Source organism: Hyalella azteca, unplaced genomic scaffold, assembly GCF_000764305.2.
Source record: "Hyalella azteca isolate HAZT.00-mixed unplaced genomic scaffold, Hazt_2.0.2 contig10027, whole genome shotgun sequence".
Lineage (NCBI taxonomy): Eukaryota > Metazoa > Arthropoda > Malacostraca > Amphipoda > Hyalellidae > Hyalella > Hyalella azteca.
The window spans coordinates 16578-39750 of NW_025940079.1; the positions used below are offsets into that span (position 1 = coordinate 16578).

Below are 23173 nucleotides of genomic sequence, written 5' to 3' on the forward strand. Positions count from 1 at the left end.
TATCAAAACGCGTTATCATGTATCAAAACGCGTTATCATTTATCAAAACGCGTTATCATTTATCAAAACGCGTTATCATTTATCAAAACGCGTTATCATGTATCAAAACGCGTTATCATATATGAAAACCCTTTATCAGGGATCAAAACACGTCATATACGTATCAAAACGCGTTATAAAATATATTAGAAATTTTAGGAGCTCGGAAATAAATTTTCTGTAGAGAAATCTTTATTGCACACGATTTTTTACGAAAAGTTTATTAACTAAATCGTTATTTCAAGCCGCTTTATTCGAATTTTTTATCTTCTTGATATTTTGTTCTAAATTTCCACCTCGTGATTTATCAATTCACACATTATCGAATCTTTACAGACATATGAATGTACAACGAAAGCTTCCAAGTTTGTATTTTTAATTGTGCTTTCGTCTGTCGTTCATTTCACGCTATAGCTCTGAACGATTCTATCCGCACTGCGATGTTTAATGATATTCTTATTATTTAAAACTAAAGTTGTTACCAAAGTTTATTTTGTCAAACCACATCCCCTCTCCCTCATCACGTATGACAAACTACCCTTACTCCCCTTACCGTGCCTTCTACCCTCACCCTCCCTCAGCCTACCCTCACCCTACCCTCACCCTACCCTCACCCTACCCTCACCCTACCCATTACCCTCACCCTATCTCACACCCTTTACCCTCTATTCCCCTCGCGCTCACCTTTTTCCCTCTATTCCCCTCGCGCTCACCCTTTACCCTCTATTCCCCTCGCGCTCACCCTTTTCCCTCTATTCCCCCCGCGCTCACCCTTTACCCTCTTTTTCCCCTCGCTGCAGGGAGGACATTCGCACAGCCAACATCATCGCAGGAGAGGGCACAGGCGTGACGTGCCTGGTCATAGACCGGGAGAGCTTCATGCAACACATCGGCGAGATTGACGACATGAAGCAGATATATGGACACATGGATGACTCACGCAGGAAGTGAGACAATTAGGATTTTTATTAGTATTATGTTAACTGACTGGAGGTAGTCTTATACTGACTGTTAGTAATATTTTAATCCTAAACTGACTGAAAGTAGTCTTTTAATCTTAAACTGACTGAGGGTAATGTGTGATGGAGCTCTGAAGGTAATGTGATTGTTTCATGCTGAACGAGACGTTCGTCCTATATTTAAAAAATAACATGAACGAGACGGTCGTCCTATACTTAAAAACATACCAAGTTTTAATGTGATTGTCTCAAACTGAAGGAGACGTTAGTCCTATATTTTTTTATACAAAATGGCTTGTAACATAAATGTGTTAAAGCACTGAAGGTAATGTGATTGTGCTAGACTGAACGAGGCGTTCGTCCTATATTAAAAAAATAGCAAGTTTTAATGTGATGTGCTAGACTGAACGAGACGTTCGTCCTATATTTTTTAAACAAATCAACCAGTTTTAACATAAATGTGTTAACGAAAACTTAGTCTTATATTTTTTTAAACAAAATAATTAGCTTTATCATAAATGTATTGAAGCACTAAAGGTAATGTGATTGTATCAGACTGAACGAGACGTTCATCCTATGTTTTCTTGCAAACAAAACAATTAGATTTAACATAAATGTGTTGAAGCACTAAAAGTAATGTGATTATATCAGACTGCACAAGACTTTCATCCTATATTTAAAAAGTAACTAGTTTTAACAGTTTTAATGTGATTGTATCAGACTCAACGAGACGTTCGTCCTATTTTTTAAAAAATAGCAAGTTTTAATCTAATTATATCAGACTGAACGAGACGTTCGTCCTATATTTTTTTAAGCAAACAACCAGTTTTAACATAAATGTGTTGAAGCAGTGAAGGTAATGTGATTGTATCAGACTGAACGAGACGTTCGTCCTATATTTAAAAAAATAGCAAGTTTTAATGTGATTGTGTCAGGCTCAACGAGACGTTAGTCCAATATTTCGTTAAACAAAATAATTAGGAATCAATTAGTTTTAACATAAATGTGTTGAAGCAGTGAAGGTAATGTGATTGTATCAGACTGAACGAGACATTCAACGCGATGAAGCTGAGTGACCTGCAGAAGATAGCGACGCTGGGCGTGGGAGGCTTCGGGCGCGTCGAGCTCGTGCAGATCAGCGGGGACACCTCGCGCTCCTTTGCCCTCAAACAGATGAAGAAATCCCAGGTGATTATCTTATGATTATTATAGGATTATTATGGTTCTATTATAACTATTATATTTATTGTTATAGTAACTATGATTATTTATATTGTAAGCATTATCTTTATTGTTATAGTAACTATGATTATTTGCTCCTTTGCGCTCAAGCAGATGAAGAAATCCCAGGTGATTATGTTACGAATATTTATATATTGTTAGGATTATTATGATTATTTATGTTATACCTATTATATTTTTAAGGGTGACACCTCGCGCTCCTTTGCGCTCAAACAGATGAAGAAATCCCAGGTGATTATGTTAGAACTATTATATATTTTTGCAATAATTTAAGTTATAGGTACCTATTATATTTATTGTTATAATTATTATGATTATTTATGTTATAAGTGTTATATTTATTGCTATAATTATCATTATTATTTCTATTTTTATTGTAAATATTATGGCAATTGTTATAATTATCATGATTATTTCTATTTCTTTTATAACTATTATATATTTTTTATTATTATTATGATTATTTCTATTACGATGCATTTTTTGTTTAATTTTTCCGAGTGGTCGAGCCAAGTTCTTTTCCACTTCGTTAGCGGCATCTTTTTTAATCTTTTTAGATTGGAAAGTAAACCTTGTATGATTATTCGGTCACGCCTTTATCGTCCACGTTTGTTATTTACACGTTCTATTGTTGATATTATTTATTAATGAATACCAATTTAGTCACGAATAACTAAAAACAAGTTGGAAAAATTCATTTTGCACCGAAGGTATGTTAATTAGACTTTCATATTTTGTACCACAATATTTTGTACCACATTTGTTCGTACCACATTATGTCGCTTTAAACACGAACATTCAGCATTGTATTGTTCACAATTTGTGTAAATTTTAAGCTACAATAATTTAGAAACATATTTTTATGAAATAACATGAAATTTTCTTCCTTATGCATTCATTTGACGACGAAGAAGTGAACACTTGGGTAAGTCATAATAATGTGATTAAAATTATACTCCTTTCTTAATTTCTTTTTGATGTTGAACATTATTACGAACAAGTTGACCTATGTATAAAATCTTCTCTAAATCTTTCAGATACTAGTTCTTTGCTAGTCCTTACTAGTTTGTGACGAACTAGTTTTTTGAAGAAAATCGTACCGGATTAGTTATCTTTGTTGAAATATTCTCATTATACGGAAAGTATGTTTCAAAATTTTTTTAGTGTAACTAAAGCTCGAGCGATTTTATAGCTACGAACACCAATTAAAGCGGAAAATTTATAGTGATGAAATAAAACGATTGTCAAAAACTATTTTGGAGCACAAATACGATCTTGAATTACAGCAACTTTAATTTTGCGCTTAAGTTGATTTTTACGCACTTGGCTTAAGTTGATTTTTACGTACTTACCTAGAATTCAACGAAGCACAGTTTGTAAGCAACTAAGGATAATAATTCTTAATAAATAAAGCATGAAATTGGAACTTAAGCGAAAATTTAAAATTTTTGGTTTTGCAATTTTCTAGGAAATTTTTAATTTGCGGTTGTTGGGATTCGTTTAGTCGGCAGTTAGGGGCTTTTATTGGATTATATTTCATTATTTTTTAATGTTAAATCCTTTTTCCATGTTAAATCATTCAATTGAATATGTGGCAGTGTGGATTCAAAAACTTTATCATGACAAAATTGTTTTCATTTCCAAATATGTTTATCAACGTACGACAGGAAATTGATCTTACTTTATCATCACGAACCAATTTTCTTGTGCGAAATTGACATCGATCCAAATTTTGTCGCCTCAATGCGTCGTTTTGAACTTATTATTCATTATTCATCAAGTTACTATTTTCTTTACGAGTTTTTTCTCTTTATAAATAGAAAAGGCATTCATTATTTATCAGGTTCGTATAGTAATAATTAGTTGAATATTCAATAAAATTACATATGGTGCATGTAAACATTCCACTGTGCTGCGTCAGGAGTGAACTTTAATGTGTACGATGAAATGTTGATGTTGATTTAGAATTTTTGCTGGAACCTTATTTTTTACTTTAGATTAATTAAAAAGTTTTCGTCAGAATAATGACGTATGCGTCAGTACACTCAGAGAAACAAATGTATCATATTGTCCAATTAGTGACACGCTTTCTTACCCGCTGCACGTAGCACTGATACGCTCTTTGCCGGTCAAAACTAGGTCAGGATGACCCATATAATGGCCAAAAGTGCATCGACATTTGTACAAATCTCACTCATTTGTTTGAGTGTACGCGGCGATGTGACGTGTCAAATAAAATGGTGAGTTTGCATACAATTAATTTCGTTTACATGCGGCATTGAAACATTAGGATGAGTAATATTTGTATTGGTTTGGGCAATAAAAATTAGGTGTTCAAATCAAACGGCTGTCGTCGGCGGTCGCTGAATATGTTCGTTCGTTTTACCTAAATCCCTTTATTATTTTGTTTTGGCCAAGGTTAATTGGCTCGATGAACTCTGAACAGTATGAATGTTCACTAATGTTACTTGTTTTCCGTTGATGTGTTACTGTTAGTTGATGTTCACTCTTGTTTTTGATGTTTTTTTTATATTAGTAGGTTTGATGTTCTCGGAACTGTATGGGGTTTCTCTAAAATTTGTTGATTTTTGTTGATATTCTTTTATATCCGTCGATATTCTTTGATGCCCGTTGTTTTTCTTTAATGTAACCGGTAATGTAATGTTTAATGTAGTCGAAATGATTATGAGTAGCGTGCCGACTTGACAGTGACATGCGTATTGGTTTTAACGCAAGGGCTAAAACGTCGCTCTTTGGTCCGGCTCTAAATTCCCTTGAGTTGGAGAGAGGAGAAATGAACACGAGGAGCTTTTCGTAATATATTGGTGATCTTCGGGCGATACACAATTCCTCTGTACAAGGCACTCAATTTATTAGGTCCAAAAGCTCCGGGAAACAGGGTCTCAGCCTCAGGGATACAACGTCGAGGAATCCTAAAAAACTACTGAGGACCACAAAAGCGGACAGCAAGGATACGGGTACGAGCCGCACCACAAAACTGACGACCTCACAGGAATAGACAGCAAGGATACGGGTACGAGCCGCACCACAAAACTGACGGCCTTACAGGAATGGACAGCAAGGATACGGGTACGCGCCGCACCACAAAACTGACGACCTCACAGGAATGGACAGCAAGGATACGGGTACGCGCCGCACCACAAAACTGACGACCTTACAAGAATGGACAGCAAGGATACGGGTACGAGCCGCACCACAAAACTGACGACCTAAAATGAGCTTACCTCAACATCCCGTTTACAATGTACAAAACAGACCGTAAACACTTTCTAAGTGCAAAAAATAGATAATATAATATAATACAATAAAGTCATCATATTTCTAATTATTTGGCAAACTAATCACAGTTAAAAGTCGAATAATCCTAAACTAATTCCAAAGTGCCCAAACTCTCCATCGTTCATGACTATCTAGCGCGCACCGTCGCCAGGCCAGGAGCAGCTCAACCAAACACGTTGGAGCTACACATTCAGTTTCGTCCCAAGACACTATCAACTAAATCCTACAAATATCACAGCTAGACGAGATTCCATATTGCAGTCATGAAACAAATATTTGTTTACGCATTGCTTAGTCATACATAAATTAAACCTCTGAGTTAACACAGAAGCAAAACGATGTTCCAAAAAAAATAATCCACAAGAATTGTCTTCCGTCAACGTTGATGTTTGTTGATGTCCATTGATGTTCCTCGACATTCGTTCAGATTCATTGATGTTCTTTTATATTGGTTGATTTATATTGCTGCTCGTTGACGTTCGTTGACGTTTGTTGACGTTTGTTCATGTACGTTGATGTCTGCTGATGTTCGTTGATGTTCGTTGATGTTTGTTGATGTTCGTTGATGTCTGTTGATTACTTACTGTTCAGGTGATAGAAGCAATGGAGTCGATGCTAGCGCCTCACGTCAAGGAGGGAGAAAAGCTAGATAGAAAAGTAAGTGATAACGCATTTTTTGCTGCGTATTCACTAAACAAATGCTAAAGACATTCCCTAATAAATGCTTCAGACATTCCCGAATACTAAAGGCTTCCGAAAGTTAAAGACTTTCTTGAATGCTAAAGACATTCCCTAATAAATGCTTCAGACATTCCCTAATGCTAAAGGCATTCCCGAAAGTTAGACATTCTTGAATGCTAAAGACATTCTCGAATTTTAAAGACATTCCCGGATGTTAAAGACATTACCTAATTCTGCAGACATTCTGAAAGTTAAAGACATTCCCGAATGCTAAAGGCATTCCCGAATGTTAATGACATTCCCTAATGTTAAAGACATTCCCGAATGTTATAGACATTCCCGAATGCTAAAGACATTCCCTAATGCTTCAGACATTCCCGAATTTTAAAGACATTCTTAAATACATTGAAGTAAGGATAGGTTTTAAACGCCTCTGAAAAAATAACAATTTCCTGGAGTATTTTCTGCATAGTGAAAGATGAGTCGTTCATAAAAATTTTCAAAATTTTCAAATTTTCAAAATTCAAATCTCTAGGTTTAATTAATTGAAGCTTCTTGGTCGCAGATCCGGTTCCGGAAATTGATTTTTAATTTTGATTTTTAATTTCTATGCTTAACCTGAAACCTCTAATTGTTATTATTCACTTTATTGTTATCTCGCATTAGATACGTTATTATCATCGAAAAACTAGACGAAACTCTTCAATTTCATTGATTGCGAATGTTATACAGGGTGCGGCGTGGGAACTTACTCTTTTAAAAAAATCACAAAGTAAAAAGTATTAAAGATAGCGTTTTAATTCTTTCTTTTTTACAAGCGCTCCTCTCTCGACCACTGCATGGTCGCAACTGAACTGAGTGGACGAAAAACTTCATAGCCCGCGCACCATATTGCGCATGGCGCCACCTTCCTAGGACTAATGGCCGCCACGTGGCGCGCAATTCAAATAAGTAAGTTCCCGCGCCGCACCCTGTAAAATAACTAATATATTTTAGTAGCATTACGTTGAATAAGTGTACGATAGTAACTATCACTGTAATATGTCGCACTTTTCACAGGAAATTGGAAGCTAATCAACCGTAATAATTGGCTAAATAGGGCAGAAATGGGCATAAAAAATTCTTTATTCTCAAATTTCAAACACAACGTGTAATTGAGTACTATCTGAAATGATATTTTGCGGAGAATTTATTTGAAATTATATTTTTAAAACGTTTTTCTGGACATCGCTCTAGCAATTGGGTTTTTTTCAGCGATCTAAAAAATGCTGTTCTTATACATTTTTACGGTTGAACTTTTGATAATGTTTTTGTTTAAAGAATTGAATTCCCCAGGTTGAATTCTCACTGTTTTGAAAAAGAGTTTATTTGTGATACGTTTTTTATTGTAGGAAAAGGGTTAAAGGTTTTAATGCATTCGAAACCAAATTTTTTATTGTGACCTTTTTTTCGTCCTGGTAATATTTCAATTATTATTTTAATTCGAATTTGATCTAATATCGACCAACTATTAAAAAAAATCAAAATTTCATACAAATTATTGTCAAGGAGTTTAAAATATCCTAAGGTTATAGTTATTTCTAAAATATTTTCGACTATAATCCAAGTTTGGAAAATTTTACCGAGATCTGCGGCCAGTAAGGCGATAATTTTCAATATAATATTAATATATTGAATGAAAATATATTAATATAATAAGTTTCCGGTGTGGGGTTAGGTTTGTGGTTGGCAACGACAGTAATATTATATAATTTCATTTATTTATTTTTTTATTATACTACCTAATATTATTATGATATTTATCTAATGTAACCAAGAAACTATTACTTGAGATCTTAATATTGGATTATATATTTTACAAACGTCATTAGTATCAAGATCATCAAACACATTTATTTTAGATGACGGATAAATGTTCATTCCTGACTGTATTTTCATTTCTGTCACGAATTTAAAAAAATTGTGAAATGAATTGTAAAATTCTAAAAAAATCCCATCAATCGACCATGATCAAATATTATTTTTCCCAGTATTCTTAAATTTTATTTTATTGTCTTTCTAGTGCATTTCCATCGTAGAAGTAAATCTCGAATTATATTATAATTATATTATATTATATAATATAATATATTGAATTGTATTATATTTTAATTATATTATGTTAAAAAGCAACAGAGGATGTAAGAAATCCATCTTGAGGTCTGATGTCGTGGTTTGAAACTCCATTAAGACGTGCCTAAAATGCAAGAATTTTTTAATTGAATTATGTTTCGAGTCTTGAAATAATCTCAATGCTAACTTCTTGACTTCCTGAGTAGATGAATTATTTGTTCCCAGTTAATAAGCTAGTAAATGACTTGCATGTGCAGTATTTCATCCAACTTAGGACACTTATAATAATAATAATAATATTAGTAATAATAATAATTATGATAAGCTATATGCTGTATATTGTAAACGACCAGTAGGTGCTCTATTGTATTTACCCTATGAAATTTCGGTTAATGAGATAGATGCTATATGTTGAAAAGGCCAGTAGGTGCTCTATTGTATTCACCATGCAACATTTCGGTTAATGAGATAGATGCTATATGTTAAAAACAATCCAGTAGGTGCTCTATTGTATTAACCATGCGACATTTCGGTTAATGAGATAGATGCTATATGTTGAAAACGACCAGTAGGTGCTCTATTGCATTCATCCTGCGACATTTCGGTTAATGAGATAGATGCTATACGTTGAATACGACCAGTAGGTGTTCTATTGTATTCACCCTAAGACATTTCGGTTAATGAGATAGATGCTATACGTTGAAAACGACCAGCAGGTGCTCTATTGTATTTACCCTACGAAATTTCGGATAATGAGATAGATGTTATATGTTAAAAACGACCGTAGGTGTTCTATTGTATTCATCATGCGGAAACAAGTGCAGGGCTGAGGAATTGAATTGTTACTAAGTTACTGTATACTAAATCCTGTATCCAAGGACTGTATAACAAATGCTGAACCAAATATTATTCACTATTAATAACTACAAGGTAAATAGTCTACTTGGAGCGCACCTATGAGAACGTCGTTCTGCCTTTAGATTATGAATTAAATAGTGCGCTTTATTCATAGATTAATTTGTTACATACTCAATTATGTTATTAATCGATCTTATTTATTCCTTAATGAACAATTCTGCGCTGGTACGTGCATATAAATTTCTGCATATTGATTTGATAATTTTGTCATTTTTCGTTCATTATATATACTATATATACTAATCCGTCTCCAATCACAGATTAATATAAGCTGAGTAAATATTATCAATATAATATCTTTTACCATAAGAAATTATTATTTACAATTATTAAAAATCCCAGTAATCGAAAATTTGTTATCGCGTATAGTTTAATCGTACAAACACATACAAATATTATTTATTCGTTTTATATTGAATATTGCAATATTGAACACGAATATCCTGTTCAACGCGCATTCTTTAGTGCTTATTTTTGTAACCTAATGAATAATCTCTAATTTGATTGTCAATCTCGATTCTATTGGATAATCTCCTATCTCGCTGGATAATCTTTTATCTCGCTGGATAATCTCATATCTCGTTGGATAATCTTTTATCTCGCTGAACAATCTCTTATCTCGTTGGATTATCTATTATCTCGTTGGATAATCTCTTATCTCGCTGAATAATCTCGAATCTATTGGATAATCTCCTATCTCGCTGGATAATCTTTTATCTCGCTGGATAATCTCATATCTCGTTGGATAATCTTTTATCTCGCTGGATAATCTCTTATCTCGTTGGATTATCTATTATCTTGTTGGATAATCTCTTATCTTGTTAGATAATCTCCTAGCTCACTGGATAATCTCATAGCTCATTGGATAATCCCTAATCTAACAAGGAATCTCTCGCTGTAACTATGCAGGTGGAACACTAATAATGTGTAAAGACTCGTCCGGTATATCCTTCATTTTTCGAATGTAGTGAACTAAATAATTGTGTAAACTAAATTTCTTATTTACAGTGAATGTGTAAGAAATGAAAAGTAACTTTGCCCTGCCATGGCAAAGTGACGTAAACTCTACTTGAAATTTGCTTCAGTATTTCCGACAACGCGAAACACAAAACCATGCAAAATTTTTTCATGCAAGCCGTTTCATGCAAAAATTTCAAATTTTTTACTGAATGGTTAGGTTGTAGTTATCAGAGCCTACAGCCATTGATTATTAGTGTAGAATCCAGAAAAATTATCTTCAATTTTAATCTAATTATCTCGATGATTGTCCTGTAAAATAATCTGTATTATTTATAATAGCCTAATTGTTTACTATATTGCCAATGATATTAAAATATCTATTTAGTTTTGTTACATTTTCGTTTCTTCTTTTTTAACTTATGATAATCACACGTTTTTGTACTGAATACAGTTTTATTCGGTAATTCACCTTGGTGAATAAACTCACAGATTTTATTACAAATACTTCTTAATTTCTGAATAGTTAGTTTGCATGAATATATTCACTTTGTGCGTATGTGTATACCCTCATTCAATATATTGAGTATCGCTACAAGAATGAACGATGCTATAAATGAATATGATCACTCCCATTTCGCTTGCTTGTTATGGTCAAAAAAAGTTCTATGTTTCTTAAACTTGCTCAATATAATTTTTTAAACACAAATTTCCGTACAAACTTGAACATACCTATATACATATGTACACATTTCCATACATATATATTCGTACACGTGTGTAAAAGCGTCAGCCCATTTTATTAAGGTTCATTTTAGCGCCATATTCTCACATATTTCTTGGTATATGACGTGGTATTGCTACCTAAGTTTAAAGCTAAATACTTTTCTTATCTTCGTAGCAATTTTATAAACGTGGTAACACTTTAATTACTAAACTGTGATCGGTTTAATTGGTTAGAGGTCGTGTGTTCATTTAAGGGCAAAACATTGTTTGCATGTTCACTATTCCGCTAGTGATAGAAGTTGACAGAATGAAGAAATGGTTCTGGTGGGGCAAGTGAGGCTTTTGGAATGGTAGAACTATGGATGTATGGTACAACTATGGATGTATGATCGAACTATCGTTGTATGGTAGAACTATGGTTTTATGATAGAACCATGCTTATATGATAGAACTATGGTTGTATGGTAGAACTATGGTTGTATGATAGAACTATGGTTGTATGATAGAACTATGGTTGTATGATAGAACTATGGTTGTATGATATAACTATGGTTTTATGATAGAACTATGGTTATATGATTGAACTATGGTTTTAGAACTTGTGGTCTTAGTGCCCTGAAAAACTAACCTATCACGTCTCTTCCTAGTCGCCACTACTACCAGGATGGGCAATGACCACAACAAAACAAATGATAGTACTTTATAACCCTATCTCGTCCACAAGATAAACCTAAATTAGTATCAACTCGTGATTTAGAACACAATTCAATGGAACACATACATCAAGTTTTACCTGACATATTCATTAATATATTTAATAAGATTCATTGATAAAAACATGTTCAGTAGCTGTCAAAAACCCATACATCAAGTTTTATCTGACACATTCATATAAAATATTTTGTAGCTGTCAAAAAACCTTACTCATCCGTTCATTGTTCGTCCTTCATACCTCATCTTACTCGATTTAGTACTTGGCATTTTTATAGAATTCATTGATTAATTCGAAATTAGGTCATTTCTTCATAACTCTCACCATTCATATCTCACCCAAAAATTAAGGACTGCTCGTACTAACTAATTAATTCAAATTAACTGATTTCAATCAACTGGTATTAACTGGATAATTAAATGCGTTGCCAACCACTTACCTAGCCTCACTTCGTAAATGAATTAATGCTTAATTGATGATCAGAATCTAATTAAGAGCGACTCATTGACCGTGAATATAAGTTTATGTAGTTTTTCTTTGTTATTTTAATAGTTATTCATTTTTTTCAAGAACTCGGCCACGATGGATACACAATTATCTGCTTTTAATATGTGCAAAAATTGGGCAATTTCTTGCCAATACTCGCAAGTATTTGAAAATTGTATATTTTTCCTAGAAATATGTACAATATCTTCTTACCGTGAAAAAGATATCATTGCAATAGATTTTCAACTAATTTTCAGAAATATTTAATTGATTATTTTTGAATACCACGAAACTAGGATCAAAAAGAATATGAAGGTAAAAGGGCCCAATAATTGTTAACAAAGGATATAGCTTCGAAATATTATGTTTCTATTGTATATGGGAAAAAGTCTAAGGGCGTACTATAAAAACTTACTTTTGTACACGTAGTGGCTGATTTATCTTCTGTGATTGATTGGTTTACTTAGAGAAACCGTCAGCGATTGGCTACGTGAGCTATGAACACTGATTATTATTATTAATAATGAGTTATTAAATTATTATTAATAATAATAATAATAATAATAATAATAAGAAAATTACTTTCGTTGAGACGGTCATTGTGCTTATATTAGGATCAGGTAGGCATCTAAGTTCATGTTTTGTATTTACTGCTGTTAATTCCTTGTTGGCTATTGCAAGATATTGTTGTAATTTGATTTAAATATGAATGTGATTGTACTCTTCCTCATCTCTTCAACTGTAGGAGATTAAATTACTTTATAACAGAACCCATGATCGATAACAGAACCCATGAACTTAATGAATATATTGAATATTTTCTCCCTCTAATTTGAATAATGTATAGTTATTTAGCATAAAGTAAACATTTCGGCCAGTTATGCACATCTTTTAATTGGGGAACTTTTACTTTAAATGTATTTAGTTGAAGAATTAATTGAAGGTTCAACTTCCATTATCTTTCAATCTACTTTTCAATTTATGATGTGTTGTTTTTCATCCGAATGAAAGATGTAATCTGAAGAATTTAATATTTGATGTTGGATTAAATCGTTGAGATCTGAATGCTTTACGATGTTTAATTTTCTAATTAATTATTCATCAACATTCTATGTTATTTTACGTCAAATTTTGAAGCATATTTCTTAGATCATTCTACCTCTATTCCGTCTACGCGTTTTCGTTTTTGCAAATTTGGATGGTTTAGTAAACTTTTATATTTTTACTTTTCAAAAAATTTGTTCTAAGTTATATAATTTAAATTTCTTTAAACTTTTTGAGATAATAGGCGCGTCATTACGAGCGTCGAATACAAACTTATGTGCAATCATTTGTATAGAATATCTGAAGTCTTATTATTTATTTTTAACTACATATTTTTTCATTTACCAGTTGCCATAAAATTGTTCATTGTTAACAATTGTTTTACATGAACTAAAGAATTGCTTAACCCTCCTGCATGTAGTCTTCGGGTCAAAATGACCCACATTTTCGACCCTATGCCCAGATGGCATAGCGCTTATACTCGAAATGAAGACAAGCAAAGGTTAAAATTTTCCAGCGCCTCGATTTTTTTCCGTGGTAGCTTCGTCTACTCGAACATTTATATTCAATTTATTACGAGGTTCAATTACAATTAGCTATAACTCAAATATTTATAAGGAATTTAAAAGCAAAGAAAACGCCAAGAAAATTCAACATATCGATATTGAAAACGAAGTACGTTTTCTACGTTTTCAATATCGATATGGTGAATTTTCTTGGCGTTTTCTTTGCTTTTAAATTCCTTGTGAACTTGCGATGTAAGCAGGCTAATAATATAAGTACTCAAATATTTATGATAATACTCTGGATATTTAATGATGGATTTTTATTATGATCCGGTGTGTGCAGTTTGTACTGGAGCATATATGAGAATATTATTAATTCCGATGGAGTGTTGGTAGAAATTATCTTACTTCCAGATTAATGTTAATAATTTAGATATAGGATATTTATTGTTCCAAATGTATCAAATAAAAATGATATTACTTGCGGTGATGAATATCCATCTTGGCCGAGTTCTGCATCAGACATTTTACTAAAACATTAATGTTTTTTCTTTGTACTTCGAATTTTTACAGCTTTGTTTGACTTGTAACAAATTCCTTCTAAACTTAGGTTAGCGATACGCTTGTGGATTTGCATTTCAAAAAATAAATGTATATATTGACTGCTTGCAATATTATTTATAGGTTAGGAAATTTATGCTAATGATCTTTATATTAATGGTAGAAACATAAAACTTCTTGTAAAGTGTAATTTGTGATGGTATTGTATACGGTGTAAAATAATACGCGCGTTTTGTACGTGATTGCTGGATTTCTATCGATTTGTGAACCTCATAAATTGTCTTAATTATACCTATCATAGCATCTAGTAACTAATATTCTAGCCTGAGTCACGACTTAATTTAATACAAATTTTCGTTTGACTAAATTAGTTAATGAGATTAATTGATATTTATAATGTAATGCCGAGCGCCAGCATACCGTGTATATATGTCAGTGCTCTTACCTTTCACTCTCTTCAATGGTATCTATGCAAGGAGCTGAAATTGAGTTGAATTTATTCTCTGATTTGATTACCTTTTATTGAATTAGTACGTCTCTCAACAAAAATCTATGCCCATTTTCCCAAGATAAAAAAATAGGTTGACGTACGTGTCTTTAAAATCAGGAGTTATGACTCGATTTTCCAGTCTAATTGCCGATTTAATTTTCCCATGATTTCAGTTTTAATTTCCAGCTGGATAATATCTTTTTGTGCATCCTCAATTTCTTGCTTTTTTTCGCTCTTTCCGTATTAAGAACTCAATGCTCACCGGGTTATTTAATTTAATTAGACCGTATTTTTATCCTGAATGATAAATGGTTATGCTGCGTGCCAGCCTTCGTAGCAATATCATTCCGGATTTTACGAGTGTTTATCTTGTATTCAAGTTATTAACTTTACCTTAACTTGGTATGTAATAAAGCAGTGCCTTACTAATAATACTAATATTTAATAAAATACCGCATATTCATTAAAAAAATTATAACGCTCCATCACATTGTGTCATAATGCGAAACACACATTAATGCTCATCAGTTTCAATCTATTTTCATTATTTTCTAAGCTATATAACTGGCCCGTTGCCACGTACATTGAACAATTAGTTTGTTTTAATTATTCGCAGCTTTTTAAAATAAAACAACCATGCACACATTGTCCAAGAATTTATAAGAAAAAAAAAGAAGTTTATTCTTTAAATTCTCAATGAATTGTTATATTTTCATTGGGAATATTGTGATTTTTTTTGCATTCTCTTCGCCTTAAAATTATTATTCAATTAACGATTTAAGCACAGTAATAATATAGAAGCTTCCATACGAACTTATTGTTCTCTGACACTCATGTTCATTTCAGATCGTACAGCTAATCTTTACAATCGAAAACAAAATATTCACCAAAATTCACCAACCTACACCAACCTACACTATTGTTCACCATCCTGCACTATTGTTCACCACCTACACTATTGTTCACCAACCTACACTATTGTTCACCACCTACACTATTTTTACCAACCTACACTATATTTTGTTTACTAATCTACATACACTATTGTTCATTAACCTACACTATTCTTCACCAACCCCCACAATGTTCCACCACTGTTCACGGCAGTTCCCAATCATCCACCACTGTTCACGACAGTTCCCAATCGTGCACCACTGTTCACGGCAGTTCCCAATCGTCCACCACTGTTCACGACAGTTCACAATCGTCCACCACTGTTCACGACAGTTCCCAATCGTCCACCACTGTTCACGACAGTTCCCAATCGTCCACCACTGTTCACGACAGTACCCAATCGTCCACCACTGTTCACAACAGTTCCCAATCATCCACCACTGTTAACCCAATCATCATCCACCACTGTTAACCCAATCATCATCCACCACTGTTAACCCAATCATCATCCACCACTGTTCACGACAGTTCCCAATCGTCCACCACTGTTCACGGTAGTTCCAATAACTGTTCACGGTAGTTGCCTGTTGTTCACGACCATGCCCTGTTCACCACAGATCGTAGAGACGCGGCAGCAGCAGCACATCATGTCAGAGAAGGAGATCATGATGAGCGCAAACTGTGACTTCATCGTCAAGCTTTTCAAGACTTTCAAAGACAGGAAATATTTATACATGCTAATGGAGTCGTGCCTCGGGGGCGAACTGTGGACCATCCTCAGGTGAATTAAGATGGGGGAGTTTAGGTGAACTAAGATGGGGGAATGCAGGTAAATTAAGATGGGGGAGTCTAGGTGGACTAAGATGGGGGAGTCTAGGTGAACTAAGATGGGGGAATGCAGGCAAATTAAGATGAGGGAGTCTAGGTGAAAGTCTAGATAGGCCTTAGTCGTCATAATCATAGGCCTTATTCACCGTCTAGGTGAACTAAGATGAGAGGCTAGGTGAACTAAGATGGGGGAGTCTAGGTGAACTAAGATGGGGGAGTCTAGGTGAACTAAGATGGGGTGTGTAGGTGAATTAAGATGGAGGAGGCTAGGTGAACTGAGATGGGGGAGTCTGGGTGAACTAAGATGGAGGAGTCTAGGTGAACTAAGATGGGGTGTGTAGGTGAACTAAGATGGGTGTGCCTAGGTGAACTAAGATGGGGGAGTCTAGGTGAACTGAGATGGGGGAGTCTAGGTGAACTAAAATGGAGGAGTCTTGGTGAACTAAGATGGGTGTGCCTAGGTGAACTAAGATGGGGGAGTCTATGTGAACTGAGATGGGGGAGTCTAGGTGAACTGCAGAGATGGGGAGTCTAGGTGAATTAAGATGGGGGAGTCTAGGTGAACTGAGATGGGGGAGTCTAGGTGAACTGAGATGGGGTAGTCTAGGTGAACTAAGATGGGGAAGTCTAGGTGAACTAAGATGGGGAGTCTAGGTGAACTAAGATGGGGGAGTCTAGGTGAACTAAGATGGGGAGTCTAGGTGAACTAAGATGGGGGAGTCTAGGTGAACTAAGATGGGGGAATCTACGTGAACTAATTTGGGGGACAATAGGTGAACGGGTGAAGAGAAACTAGAATTGGTTTGCATATTTTTTACTAAATCAGAGCAATCGTAAATTTGACATTCGCCATGGCGAAATGTGCTGATTATCGATTGTGAATTGTGCTGCAAATTTGAAATGCCATTATTTGGTTGCAAGTTTAACTATTTCAAGTAAAATGAATACCATATCTTCTTAAATTTTTGGAGTCAAAACGCACATAAACAAAAATATAGGTTATTTTTCTTTATATTTTCTATTGTAATGAGTAAACTTTTTCTTATATGTAATATCAACGGAAAACGGACTTTGTATTACGAATTCCGGTGGTTAACAAATCACGTATCAACACACAGTCTCTATCGCTATAACCGTATAGAAAACAAATAGTAGTATAATATTCTTTCAATTGTATTATTTTATCAATGATCAACTAGTAAATAAATCGAGATTATATGTCGATTTATTTAGTATGGTATACTAATATAGTATAGTATATTAGTAAATAAATCGAGTATGAACGCGTTCAAGAACAGACTAGACAAGGCCATGCATGAGCATATGTTTAGTCTTAGAATGCCTCGTACCCTACGGAACAACTGATATCTAGAAGCTATATTATATCTACCGTCCGTTGAAAAGATCTGATCAAAAGGCCAGTCTAGTCAAGAAAAGTACAAGAATCGGCGACAGGCCTATCCAGGTCTATTCTTTAAATGCCGAAGATCCTATACTATACTATACTAATATTTACTGAAATTCGCAGAGATCGCGGAAATTTCGACGACCAGACAACGCGGTTCTACACAGCTTGTGTTGTAGAGGCGTTCGATTACCTGCACTCTAGAGGGATAATATACAGAGACTTGAAGCCAGAGAACCTTTTGCTCGACCTCAAGGGCTACGTCAAACTCGTCGACTTCGGCTTCGCAAAAAGGCTTCAGGTAAGACGCTGAAAATTAGTACCTATCAACTTTATTCTATTTATTTAATTTTTTTGGCGAAAATTATTTAAAACGTGTCGTCCGTTAGGAGACTTTAATTATTCAGGTTATCTGAAATATATCTCTGGTATTTTTATGATTTACGAAAAAATCGCTGCTACATCACCTTTGTGAAATGTATTATTATCGTCAAGGTAGGCCTTATCCTCTATTGTCAAGCTAGGCCTTATCCTCTACCGTTAAGATAGGCCTAATCTTCCAGCGTTAAGAATGGCCTTATCCTGTATCGCTAAGGTAGGCAGTTAAAATTGGCCTTATCCTCTTACGAAATGAACAAATATTTATTTTCTCGAGCCGCCGAACATTCTTCTAAGAACCTCCTAAAATTCTTACCACTGTGCCCTCGTGTGTTGCCGCAAACATTGCTTGAAGCGAACGATCTTATTTAATTTAATCGCGCTTCTTTTTTTGTTCTTTAATTCCCCCCCTTGACGTCATCCAAGTTCTCGTTAAACTAAGAGAAATTAATAAGACTTTGTCCGAGAAGTGGTGCACTTTTGTCCTTCTGTGAGTCACCTTCACCGAGTCGGCCTGGAAAAAGGACATATCAGATTGATACTTACCCGCAGCAATTGAGACACTATTTGGACAATATTAGATTTATTAATTTGTCTGAGTTTTTCCATATTTTTTAATCAAATATTGATGTATTTTATTGAAAAATGACGTTTTTTATTCAAAAAATGATGTTTTTTTCCAAGAATGATGCTTTTTATTAAAAAAATTATGTTTTTATATTCAAGAAATGATGTTTTTATATTCAAAAATGATGTTTTTTTATTGAAAAATTGATGTTTTTTTATTAAAAAAATGATGTTTTTTATTTCAAAAAAAAACTGTTTTTTCGTGTGGCCAGGTCGGCCGTAAGACCTGGACGTTCTGCGGCACGCCCGAGTACGTCGCTCCAGAAGTTATCCTGAACAAAGGACACGACATCTCAGCCGACTACTGGTCGCTCGGCGTCCTTATGTTCGAACTCCTCACAGGTCTGTAATTATAGGAAACGGGATTACAGTATAGTTAAAAATATACATGATACCATGGTATTGCATCCCAGTGAAAATTTACAGACGCGTTATGGTCGCTCGGTGTCCTTATATGTTCGAACTCCTCACAGGTCTGCATACCCAGTGAAAATTTACAGACGCGGCAGCTTCTGATTTGGATTACCAGAAGCTGGGGCGACTCTAAATTTTGTTAGGGATGGACCGCATCCTGCCTGGGGTTTAGGATTTAAAGGGCATCCTGCTTAGAAATTAAGGGATTTCTTTATGCTTAGTATTTAAAAAGTAGGATTTAAGTGACCGCATCAAACGTGGGCTTGAAGACCGTTTAAATACCGTTTCGTGCTTAGTCTTCAAAATTTTAAGGACCATATTAAACTTAGGTTTTAACATTTGAGGTACCGTATAATTTTTGGGCTTTGCACTTTAAAGAACCTTATCCAGTTTAGGCTTCAGGATTTTAAGGACCGTATTGTGCTTAATTGGTTATAGCTTTTGAAGTACCATAAAATTCTCGGGCTTTACCGTATCATGCTTAGAGCTTCCAAGTTATTGACCCGCATCCTGCAATTAAACTTCACGATTTATTTCCATAAATCTTTAGTAACAGAAAATCCCCGTTATGAAATTACCACCCGTTCAAGTTTTCTGTTGAACACACAAACATCAACTTGATAAAAAAAGCGATTGAGACTCGGTCATGCATCATTATTTTAATGATTAAACCCTAGCGTTACTATGAGGCTAAAATAGAAGTATAACCATGCCCAGATGTTAAGGCTCGGAACTGCATCTATATTTTAATGACGAAACCCTAGGGTTACTACCCAGTGAAAATTTACAGACGCGCCAACTTCTGATTCGCAGATTACCAGAAGCTGGGGCGACTCTAAATTGTTCTAGGGTCTGAGGCTAAAATAAAAGTGTAACTATGCCTTGATGTATGAGACTCGGAACTGCATCTCTATTTTAAACACCAAACCCTAGGGTTACTATGAGGCTAAAATAAAAGTGTAACCAAGCCTTGATGTGCTCAGGCACTCCGCCGTTCACTGGTCCCGACCCCATGAAGACCTACAACTCCATCCTGAATTTATGTACGAGACTCGGTACTGCATCTATATATTAATAACCAAACTCTAGGCCTAAAATGAGACTAAAATTAAAGTGTAACAAAGCCTTGATGTGCTCAGGCACTCCGCCGTTCACTGGTCCTGACCCCATGAAGACCTACAACTCCATCCTGAAGGGGATAGATGCCGTGGAGTTCCCTAGGGACATCACCAAGACCGCTAACAGCCTCATCAAGCGCCTGTGTCGGGACAATCCTGCCGAGCGACTAGGATACCAGCGCGGGGGCATCAAGGATATTCAGAAACACAAGTGTGTATTGTATTAGTGTGTTACTAGTGTGTATTGTACTACTGTGTAGTGTACTGGTGTGTAGTGTACTAGTGTGTAGTGTACTGGTGTGTATAGTGTAGTCTTAGTCTCAGTTTTATGATGAGTTCGGGACTTCCTAGTCCCCGGTCACGCTGATGCGCCGCCTTCGTCGTCCTCCGTCTCCGAGTCGTCGTCCTCGAGTATACTAGTGTGTGGTGTACTACTGTGTAGTGTACTAGTGTGTAGTGTACTAGTGTGTAGTGTACTAGTGTGTAGTGTACTAGTGTGTAGTGTACTAGTGTGTAGTGTACTAGTGTGTAGTAACCAATCACCCTAACCCCCAATCTAATCCCCCTCCCCCCATCTAATCACCCTCCCACCACCTAATCACCCCCCCACCTAATCACCTCACCCAATCACCCTCCACCTAATCAGCCTCCCCCCTGCAGATGGTTCGAAGGGTTCCACTGGGACGCGCTCAAGACGCGTAAGCTGACACCCCCCATCGTGCCGAGGGTGCGCGGGGTGCTGGACGCCAGCAACTTCGACGAGTATCCTGCCGACGCTGAGTCTCCGCCGCCTGATGACATCACGGGATGGGATATTGATTTCTAAATTACAACTTACTTCTTTACCAGTTTACAGTGTTTTTTTTTCATATTTACAATTTTATCATTGATATTTTTTCATATTTCTAATTTTATCATTAATATTTTGTCATTTTTCAAATTTTATCATTGATATTTTTTCCATATTTTTACTTTTTTCAATTATTGATTATCATTGCGATTCAGATTTTTTGCATTTTGTTTACATAAGATAATATATAGTTCAGTTTTTATCGTCCGTATTTCATTTGAAAAATTAAATTTCAGTCATGACTGCTATCGTCTGCTTGTCTCTGTTGCTTAGCAACTTCATTGCATTTCTATTCTATTCCTTTCATTATTTTTTCATGTTAGAAAGACGAATTAATTGATTACGATAAGACTACAGCAATTTTTTCCTCGATTATTTTCCGGTCGATCTTTTTAGCGCATATTTTCGCTCATTCTCCCCTAAAGAAAATTATGAACGTGGGTAGAGTGCAAGACCAATAAATTTACGGCCACTGATGAATGTCTCTAAGTTTACTAATCATTAATGTTCCTAGTTCAACTTATATGCATAATTAATTTCCAGGTTTTCTCCAATACTGACAGCAAAAATGTATGCTGGGTGAATCTACGTCTGAATAGCCATTTTTTGAAAAAAACGTTGACTTTTCCAAAAGCGAAAACCCATTCAATTTTTCTCACAGAAATGTTCATTATCACAAGAAATCTCACCATGTTAAAAAAATTTTCGGATAGAATTCATTCAAATTTATTATACCGTATCCATTTGGACTGAATTTCATCGTTATTTTGAAATTTTTCTTCAGTTTTCAATCAATTTTTTCTGGTCAGTACCATAAATAAAAAACGGTACAGTATAAGTCGGCGTTTTTCTCCATAAAATATATTTTTTTTATTGTGATAACAGGAGTGCATGAGAAAAGAATGATAAGAAAAAATTTACCGCTAATTTGAAATATTTTTATTAGTTTTTCTAGACTTGAGTTGCGAAGAAGCAATATATGTGAAGAATTCCTGTGGAAGCAATTTTTATAAGAAATGTTATTGTATATTTCCAACCCAAAGATCGACTTGATGAATGGAATATGGTTTTCTACTTCATGTTTCAACCATTGTTATAGGAATATTAATTATTGTTCATTGGTGTCATTAAGAAAATTGTTATATATCAATACTTTTCCAACCACAATGCTAATTAATAATTATTGATTATTGTTCATTGGTGTCATTAAGAAAATTGTTATATATAAATATTTTTCCAACCACAATGCTGATTAATAATTATTGATTATTGTTCATTGGTGTCATTATGAAAATTGTTATATATCAATATTTTTCCAACCACAATGCTGACCTAAGTACTATAAATTTTCTCAATTCTAGAGACAAGACATAATTTTTAAAATAATTTATATTACAAAACAAGTTTTTAAGTGGGTGGGAAGTTATTCAAGTGAAGTTTATCTTGAAATGAAATCATTTGATTCTTAGTTATAATAATAACTACGATAATGTAATAATAGATCATATTTCTCGAAATTGTGTATTGCCCAGAAATGTGAAATTTTGTTTGGACCATTTTAATTATTATAGTTTTAGTGTGGCTTTTAACATTTTTATTGAAATTATTCCGAGTTAAAATTATTTTCTAATTTTTTTCATAAATTTTTAATCTTACTATGTAGAGGAAATTATAATTGATTTTAAAATTTTCTTTCGAAGATTTGATAAATTTATTCAAAAACTAGAAGTTTAAGAGATGCAATTTTCATGGAAAATATATAGCAATATAAAAATCAATGTTATTATAAGGGACGATTTCGTTTCTTTTCTTCTATCAACTTAATGTTGTGAGGCTTGTAGACTATGATATTTATCATATATACTTACTAATAGATTTTAGTAAGTATACATTTTGATTGTTTGCTTTGTATTTCAATTGGAATTT

At 34.4% G+C, this 23173-nt stretch overlaps 1 protein-coding gene across 1 annotated transcript in view; it reads left to right on the plus strand.

Annotated features, from left to right (window-relative positions):
• The window catches only part of LOC108679848 (cGMP-dependent protein kinase, isozyme 2 forms cD5/T2), a gene marked incomplete in the record, with an annotated part of 36556 nt that extends 15262 nt beyond the window's left edge, over positions 1-21294 (plus strand). The window contains 7 exon segments of the mRNA XM_018168578.2: positions 857-986; positions 2039-2186; positions 16245-16408; positions 17984-18161; positions 19078-19207; positions 20419-20608; positions 21058-21294. Coding sequence (XP_018024067.1) covers positions 857-986; positions 2039-2186; positions 16245-16408; positions 17984-18161; positions 19078-19207; positions 20419-20608; positions 21058-21223 — 1106 coding nt within the window.
• Positions 21295-23173: the final 1879 nt, after the last annotated feature.